The 8,802-nt window shown below is 44.3% G+C and overlaps 1 protein-coding gene across 1 annotated transcript; it reads left to right on the top strand.

The window, feature by feature from the left end:
* The first annotated feature begins 595 nt into the window (after positions 1 to 595).
* Positions 596 to 952, top strand: LOC113833885 (elongin-B-like). Its single transcript, XM_035438879.1, has one exon. The coding sequence runs from the start codon at positions 596 to 598 to the stop codon at positions 950 to 952; it is 357 nt and encodes a 118-aa protein (XP_035294770.1).
* Positions 953 to 8,802: the final 7,850 nt, after the last annotated feature.

Here is an 8,802-nt window from a genome sequence, read left to right as displayed (position 1 = left end):
AATAGTCTGGTTCTGTAGTCCATGTTAGACTCAGACCTGCGGGAAGTCACTGACCTGATCCTCCTGAGTGTGGAGATCAAAAGCCTAAATGTATTTTCAAATTCCTCTTAGTTTTTGCAGACAAGGTAACAATACAGAATAAATTGGCCTAGAGAGCATATGTGACACAGGATGGCCTTGAACTATCTTGCTGCCTCTACTTCCCAATTATGATCATGGAATTTAATGTGCTTTAGTTGGTGTCAGGGACACATGCCTTTAATCCCAGCATAATAGCAGGCAGAGGCAGGAGATTCTCCATGATTTAAAGGTCAGCTTGCTGTACAGAGCTAGTTCCAGTACAGCCAAGGTAAACAAAGAAACCGTGATTCAAAAACAAAAACAAGCAGGTTTTTTTTTTTTTTTTGGTTTTTCAGGACAGTGTTTCTGTGGCTTTGGAGGCTGTCCTGGAATTAGCTCTTGTAGACCAGGCTGTTCTCGAACTCCCAGAGATCTGCCTGCCTCTGCCTCCTGAGTGCTGGGATTAAAGGCGTGCGCAACCAACGCCCGGCCATTTTCAAAATTTTATAATTTTACAGAGGCAGCCGCTGCCAAGATGGACGTGTTTCTCATGATCCGGCGCCACAAGACCACCATCTTCACGGATGCCAAGGAGTCGAGTACCGTGTCAGAGCTGAAGCCCTTCGTCCAAGGCATCCTCAAGCAGGAGCCGTACAAGCAGCAGCTGTACAAGGATGACAACCTCCTTTTTGACAGCAAAACTCTGGGAAAGAGTGGCTTCACTAGCCAAACAGCAGGGCCCCAGGCCCCAGCCACAGTGGGCCTGGCCTTCCTAGCAGGTGATGCCTTTGAAGACCTGCGCATTGAGCCCTTCTCCAGCCCTCCAGAGCTTCCACATGTGATGAAGCCACAGGATTCTGCATGCAGTGCCCATGAACAGGCTGTGCAGTGAGTGCCCCAGGCCCACAACCCCTCTAGATACCCACTTCCTCAATAAAGATTTGCATGCTGAAAAAATTGAATTTGTGGTAGAATTTTAATAGGTCATGAGCTCTCTGTAGCTCAGGCTGACTTTGAACGTGCAGTCTTCCTAAATGTCCCTCACAGGAGGTGGAAACGTAGGTCACAGACCTGATTCTTCATATCTAGTCTGGAAGCTTCATTTTTTGAGATGTAACCTCAAGGATGGCCTTCAATGTGATCCAAATGCAGGTGTTCAGGTTCCAAGTGTTTTCCATTTGAATCCAACAGACAGGGTTTCTCTGTTGCCCTGGCTCTCCTGGAACTCACACTGTAGACTAGGCTGCTCTTGAACTCACAGAAATCTACGTGCGTTTGCCTCCAGAATGCTGGGATTAAAGGCGTCCACCCCCCCCCCACCCCAGGAATTTTGGTGGGTTTCAATGAGAGAGAACTGATGGACTGTAATTTAGGTTTTAGGTTGTTCATTTCATTCAGGGCCTTTGAGACACGGTTTCACAGTTGGGCTGGTTTTATACGTGTACCTTTCTAGCTGTCTCTGATTCAATGCTATGCTGTTTTCAGTTGTAGTCTCCTTTCATTTTTCCTCGTAGTGGTTCTCTGGGTAACAATCCTGGATGTCATTCTGCAGACCAGGCTGGACTTGAACTCATGGAGATCTGGCTGCCTCAGCCTTCCAAGCTGGGATCAAAGGCATGTGCCAACAACTCCCTTGTAGTGTCATGGTTGTTACATGTGTTTGTAATCCCAGGAATGACACTTCATGGACTGTAGTTTTGTGCTTGAATTGAACAGAAATTTGTTTTGTTTTTTTTGAGACAAGGTTTCTCTGTTTAGCCCTGGCTATCTCAGAACTGGCTCAGTAAACCAGGCTTGTCTGACTGCCTCTCAAGGTTAGGGTTAAAGGCATTTGCCACCACCCCCAGCTAATTGAAGGAATTTGAATCCCTATCTTGAAAACAAACCTGGTGATGGTTTTGTTAAGAGGGGCCACAAGACACAGTGATTCCTGGGACAGTGCCTGTTGGAAAACAGTGCCTTCTGCCTGTTCAATTTGACAAGTTCACATCTCAAGCTGACATAAAAAGAAACCAGGAGAAGCATGGGAACAAATCCCTGTTCTAGGACAGCCTGGGGTCCATGAGTGACTCTGACTCTGTCAAATAAAAGGCAATGATGGATTTGAGTGCAGCTCAGTGGTAGAGCACTTGTCTACCATGGGTGAGCATCTAATCACAGCCCAGTGCCAAACAACCTCAGGCAAAACCAAAGGGAGTTGGTGGCCCCTGCCTTTAATCCCTGCACTCTGAAGGCAGAGGCAGGCCGATCTCTGAGTTTGATATCAGCCTGGTCTACAAGAACTATTAACTGGACAACCTCCAAAGCCAATGAGAAACCCTGTCTCGAAAAACAGAAAACAAACAACACACACAAAAAAGCATATCCTGCTTGCTTTTTATTATTGTTTCTGAAACCGCTATTGCTTGCCTGGCCTCGAAAGCCAAGTACGAAATGGATTGATTGGGTTCATCCTGCATCTGCCTCCAAGTAATGACGTCTTAGGTTCTTGCCAACCAGAATGACATGATGCAGGACTTGAAGGGAAGCACTTGAATGATAACATGCTGAGCAATGAGGTCACGTCAGATTGGCTAGTGTACCATTCCAGGATCTTAGGGTGAGTTGAGTTTCTCTGGACTACATAGCAGGCTGATGGCAACAGAGTGAAAACCTGTCTCAACAAAAACAAGTTGATACAAAGACATGGCCCATCAGCCCCCAAACACATACAGGTGCACTCTCTACTAGAGAGAAGTATGACATAGCTAGGTGCCCCAAACCAGGCCCTAGATCTATGGAAATGAAAACGAAGGACAAATTTCACTGATTCTCCCCAGTCTTTGCCAGGCAGGATCAGTTAGTTGAAAGCAGAATATAGGTAGGGTGGGCACATAGCATTCCCATTGTCCCTAAAACATGGTTAGCATCCTATTTGCCATAAGGAAGGGAGCTCAGATTTTTCCTTCCTGGATTCATCCTTCCAAAGGGGTCTGAGATTCAGAGTCAAATGACTGTAATGAATAAACCCAAATCTCCAAGGCCAGAGTGATGACAGATGTTCACTGTGAGAGGGAGAAAGGTTCCTAAGAACGGATCTGACAATATGTTTTCTCCTAAATTCTGTCCAGCCAGGATCATCTCCCTAAACTCATCAGAATGAGTTTTCAAGAGCCACTCATATTCCTGCAGCTGGCAGTGCAAAGTCTAATAAGGAATGAAACTTTGGCCAAATCTACCCTGCAGGACCTCCCAAATGATCTCTTTTCCCCGCTGCTCAAGGAGGCCAACACTCAGAGAAAAGCAAATTTTTTTAAGATCCTGGTGGCAGAGTGGCCCTACCCTCACCTTCCTGTTGGGTGGCTGATGAACAACCCCACCTTGGAGACCCACCAGGCTATATTGGATGGAGTAGACACATGGCTCAGACGAAGGTTTTGCCCCAGGTAAGCAATAACCATACAATGCCAAATGCCACAAGAATTGGGCAGAGTGAGTATGGGGTCAAAGGTGGATGAGGCTACAGAGGCCATGGCAGCTGTTGAGTCCATAGATTAAATATCAATTAAGTATGAGATACCTGTTGAAGCAGATGTTCCGTAGAGATGATGAGGTTGTACATATGTCTACACCAGTTAATAGGTACGGTGTTAGTTAGGGGGGGGCAGGAGAGGAGGAGAGGGAGAGGGACTTAGGATTGACATGAATAATAATCTTAGTAATATAAAAAATTTTGAAAAGGAATGTTGTGTCATGGACAAGCACACCCAAGATGAACTTGCAACAATGATCCCATCATTAAATACTGTGACTGGATGCTGAATTGCATAGAACATAACTGAGGAACTTTCACCAATTACATATTTTCTTTTTAGATTCTTTAATAGAATCACACATTTCTCCCATCTCTTAAATACCACGCTTATCGCTCATTGCTGTTCAAATGCATGATCTTTTTTTAATGAGTGTTTCGTGCACATATACATATGTACACTATATGTACATGTGTAAATATTCCTAAATATATCCTGCTTCATCTGTACAGTGTCACTTGTATGCATGTCTTCTATTAGAATCTGAACAAAAATAGAAATGTCATGAGAAGAGATCTAGAGAGACAGCTGAGAAGTTCGAAGAGGACTTATTTAGTTTTTTTTATATTTTTTTTCCAGACAGTGTTTCTCTGTGAAGCTTGGAGCCTGTCCTAGCAATGGCTCTGGAGACCAGGCTGGCTGGAACTCACAGAGATGCTTCTGCCTCCCAAGTGCTGGGATTAAAGGGTGTACCCCGCAAGGACTTCTTATTTTAAGGGACTTAGGATAGGTTCTCAGTAACCATGTGGTGACTCAGAACCCGCTGTAATAGGGATCAGACATAATTTATGACCTCCACAGGCACTGCATGAACTTGGTGCAACACACACACACACACACACACACACACACACACACACACTACTTCAAATATATGTAGTCAGTAGAGGCTTAGAGAGGTAGGACCTGAGTTTAGTTTCCAGAACCCGGGTCAGGTAACTTCATAACTTCATGTATCTCCAGCTCCAGTATCCACATATTCTGGCTTCCTCGGGTACCTGTGCAAAGATGCTGCACACAGCCACAGACAAGCACATGCCCACATTAAATTTTTTATATTGTTAGGCTGGCTGGTGTTTAATATCAACTTGACACAGGTTGGGGTTCTTCTGGAAGAGGGAGCTTTTTGTTTCTATGTACAGAGATGATTTCTCTGTGCAAGTAGCCACTTTGGAAGTAACTCTGTAAAGGATTCTATCCTTAAACTCATGTCCGCCTGCCTCTGCCTCCAAGTACTGAGAATAAAGGCATGCTCCACCACTGCCCAGCTTGCAAGAGGGTACTTTTGATTGAGAAAATCATCCACCAAACTGGCCTGTGGGCATTTTCTTGATCAACATTACTATGGGTGGACCCATCCAATGAAGGGCAGTGTGGTCCTGAATGGTATAAGACAGCAGACTGAGTAAGAGATGGGGGACGAGCCAGTTATCACTGTCCTTCAGACAGGTATGTTTCAGTTCCTGCCCCAGCTTCCCTTTAGTGATGGTCTTATAAGCTGCAACGTGAAATAAACTCTTTTTCCTACAAATGAAAAAAGTCTTGGACAATCTGAACATAAGAGACGGCCAATGTGTCGGGCGTTGTTGGTGCACGCCTTTATACCCAGCACTCAGGAGGCAGAGGCAGGCAGATCTCTGTGAGTTCGAGGCCAGCCTGGTCTCCAGAGCAAGTGCCAGGATAGGCTCCAAAGCTAAACAGAGAAACCCTGTCTCGAAAAACCGAAAAAAAAACAGCGAGAGAGAGAGAGAGAGAGAGAGAGAGAGAGAGGGAAGGAGGGAGGGAGGGAGGGAGGGAGGGAGGAGGGAGGGAGGGAGGGAGGAAGGGAAAGAGAGAGAGACTGCCAAAGTAGCAGCATATCAGACACAATCTCCGTACCATGAATATCTGCTAGAAAGTGCTACACATGATTCACAACACAAAAGCCCCCTGAGGCCAAATATCACAAATTCATGCATGCATTTGTCATCTGATGAAGATTTGTGCTGAACAGTGCAGAGGTTCAGATCTGGAGACTGCTAGAGAGACTGCTAGATACACTGCAGACATTAAATCTGAAGGGTTGTATGCTAATGGATTTCCAAGTAGGTGTCCTCCTCCCTGTCCTGAGCCAGTGTTCCCATCTCGTTGAGGTGAATTTTGTGAGGAACTCCTGTCTCTGTCCAGCCTTAAGGAGTTACTGCAGAACACTGCCAACCTCAGACAGCTGACTCTGGCGACATACTCTGCTCCTGAAGAAGTCTATGATGGCATTGGTAATGTCGTGCCAGACAGATTTGCCCAACATTGTTCAGAGCTCACGGAAACACTAAGGGTTATAAGAGAGCCCAAAGAAGTCTACTTTGTGAGTAGGAGGTGTCTAGATTGCCATGGATTCTGTGTCTATGATCTTGTGACTCCCTATGTTTATATTAGGAATGAATGAGGAGATTACTGCTGGATTCTGAGAAATGAAAGCCAGGACTCAAGTGACTTATTAGAGACATGAGTTTGTCTGTTCAAGGTGGTTTGGATTTATCTGGAAGCAATATTGTCCCATTGACTCAGACTAGAGAGAGAACCTTTGACCTGGGGATCCAGGGACTCCTGCTCGGTTGAGTGAAGGCCCAGCCTGAGACAGGAAAAGAGATTGGAAAATCGTAGGGCCTGCTTCCCAGAACAGTCAGGGTAGGAGTGTCTAGACACCGGGAGGGGATAAACACTGTGAGAGTACACAGAGCATAATGGACTGGATGACTTGTGCTCCAGGTCTCTGTCTTTGTTTGGCCTCCATCTTCTCCCTTTCCACCTAACATAAATATTTCCAAAATCTGCACATATATTTCTTTTCTGAACTACAACGTTGACTGAAGAATGCACTGGTGTTGAGCATGCAGAATTCTCACTACTCAGGTGTGAACTCTCTTTCTCTGGACATTACTTCCCCCTCCATCCTTAGCATTACAATTTCCAGCAAGTTCAACTAACACCGTTTGCATGAGAAAATGTGTTGCATACTTTCAATTTATTGAGTCAGCTCATTGACCATCTCATACTTGTTCGCTGTGATTACTGTGTTTGCACACTCTTGTGTCTCCTTGCTCTACACCTTCTGCATCCTAGAACCTTCAGAGAAAATAATGATCCAACATGCCATGCTCTTGGCTATTTTCTACACCTCAGCTTCATTTAATCACAGCCAGAAAGCTAGACAGAGTCTCTTGGAGAAATGGTTCAGAGGTTATGGGTGCTTACTGGTCCTTCTGGGGACCAGTGTTTGATTTCAGCAGGCAGAAACACTTGGGATGGTTCCAGGTTATCTGCAATTTATTTCTGGTTTCTTAGAGCCCTTTAGGTCGTCTCCACCTCCACAGATAATGCCCACAAGCCCTCTAATATATATAATTAAAGATGAGCTAAAACATAGTATTAAAAAATTGTGTAGAATTAAATCTGAAGCCCATCTAGAGGTTGATAAACCACTGGGCTGGATACATCAAGTATGAAAAGGCAAATGGCAGGTGTACTCATTTTGCCCATGTGTGATCTCCATAGCAGAGGATAAAGGCAGATTATGGCATGTTTGTGGTTAAGGCCTGTGGTTCCAACTATATGGGTAATACTTACCATGTATGAAGGAAAACATTGATCCCAGCTCTTTGCCATCGAAACCTCCCTCAAGATACTAAAGCTTCACAGCCATGAGAATCAACATAGTAAAAATGGCAATCTTGTCAAAAGTAATCTACAGATTCAAAGCAGTCCCCATCAAAATCCCAACACAGTTCTTCCCAGACCTTGAAAGAACAATACTCAACTTTATATGGAAAAACAAAAAACCCAGGATAGCCAAAACAACTCTGTACAATAAAGGATCTTCTGGAATCATCATCACCCCTGACTTCAAGCTCTGTTATAGAGACATAGTTCTGAAAACAACTTGGTATTGGCACAGAAATAAACAGATAGACCAATGGAATTGAATTGAAAACCTTATATTAACCCACACACCTATGAACCCCTTATTTTTTACAAAGATGCTAAATCTATACAATGGAAGAAAGATAGCATCTTCAACAAATGGTGCTGGCACAACTGGATTCAGACATGCAGAAGATTGCAGATAGATCCATACCTGTCACCATGCACAAAACTTAAGTGCCAATGGATCCAAGATCTCAACATAAATCCAGCCACACTGAATCTTCTAGAAGAGAAAGTGGGGATACCCTTGAACGACTTGGCACAGGAGACTGCTTCCTGAACATTACAACAGTAGCACAGACATTGAGGTCTGCAATTAAGAAATGGGACCTCCTGAAACTGAGAAGCTTCTGTAAGGCAAAGGACAGTCAGTAAGACAAAACGACAGCCCAGAGAATGGGAAAAGATCTTCACCAAGCCAACATCTTACAGAGGGCTGATTTCCAAAACATACAATGAACTCAAGAAGCTAGCCACCAAAACAGCAAATAATGAAATTAAAAAGGGGAGTGCAGAGCCAGGTTGGTTGTGCACACCTTTAACCCCAGGACTCAGGAGGCAGAGGCAGGCAGATCTCTTTGAGTTCTAGTCCAGCCTGTTCTCCAGAGTGAGTGCCAGGATAGGCTCCAAAGCTACACAGAGAAACCTTGTCTCCAAAAATGAAAAAAAAAAAAAAGGTGGAGTGCAGAACTAAATCGAGAATTCTCAACAGAGGAGTATGATATGGCTGGAAGACACTTAAGAAAGTGCCCAAATACCTTGGCCATCAGAGAAACATAACTCAAAACAACTCTGAGATACCATCTTACACTGGCCAGAATTTCTAAAATCAAAAACACCAATGACAATCTATGCTGGAGAGGATGTGGAGAAAAAGGAACACTCCTCCATTGTTGGTGGGAGTGCAAACTTGTAAGACCACTTTGAAAATCAGTATGACATTTGCTCAGAAAAATGGGAATCAGTCTAACTCAAGATTCAGCAATTCCACTCTTGGGTATATACCCAAATAATGCACGTTCATGCAACAAGGACATATGTTCAACCATGTTCATAGCAGCATTGTTTGTAATAACCAGAACCTGGAAGCAACCTAGGTGTTCCTCAAGTGAAGAATGGATAGAGAAAATGTGGACCACTTACACAATGGAATACTACGCAACAGAAAAAAGCAATGGAATCTTGAAATTCGCAGGCAAATGGATGG

Source organism: Cricetulus griseus, chromosome 2, assembly GCF_003668045.3.
Source record: "Cricetulus griseus strain 17A/GY chromosome 2, alternate assembly CriGri-PICRH-1.0, whole genome shotgun sequence".
Taxonomy (NCBI): Eukaryota; Metazoa; Chordata; class Mammalia; order Rodentia; family Cricetidae; genus Cricetulus; species Cricetulus griseus.
This window is presented reverse-complemented; position numbering and strand designations above follow the sequence as displayed.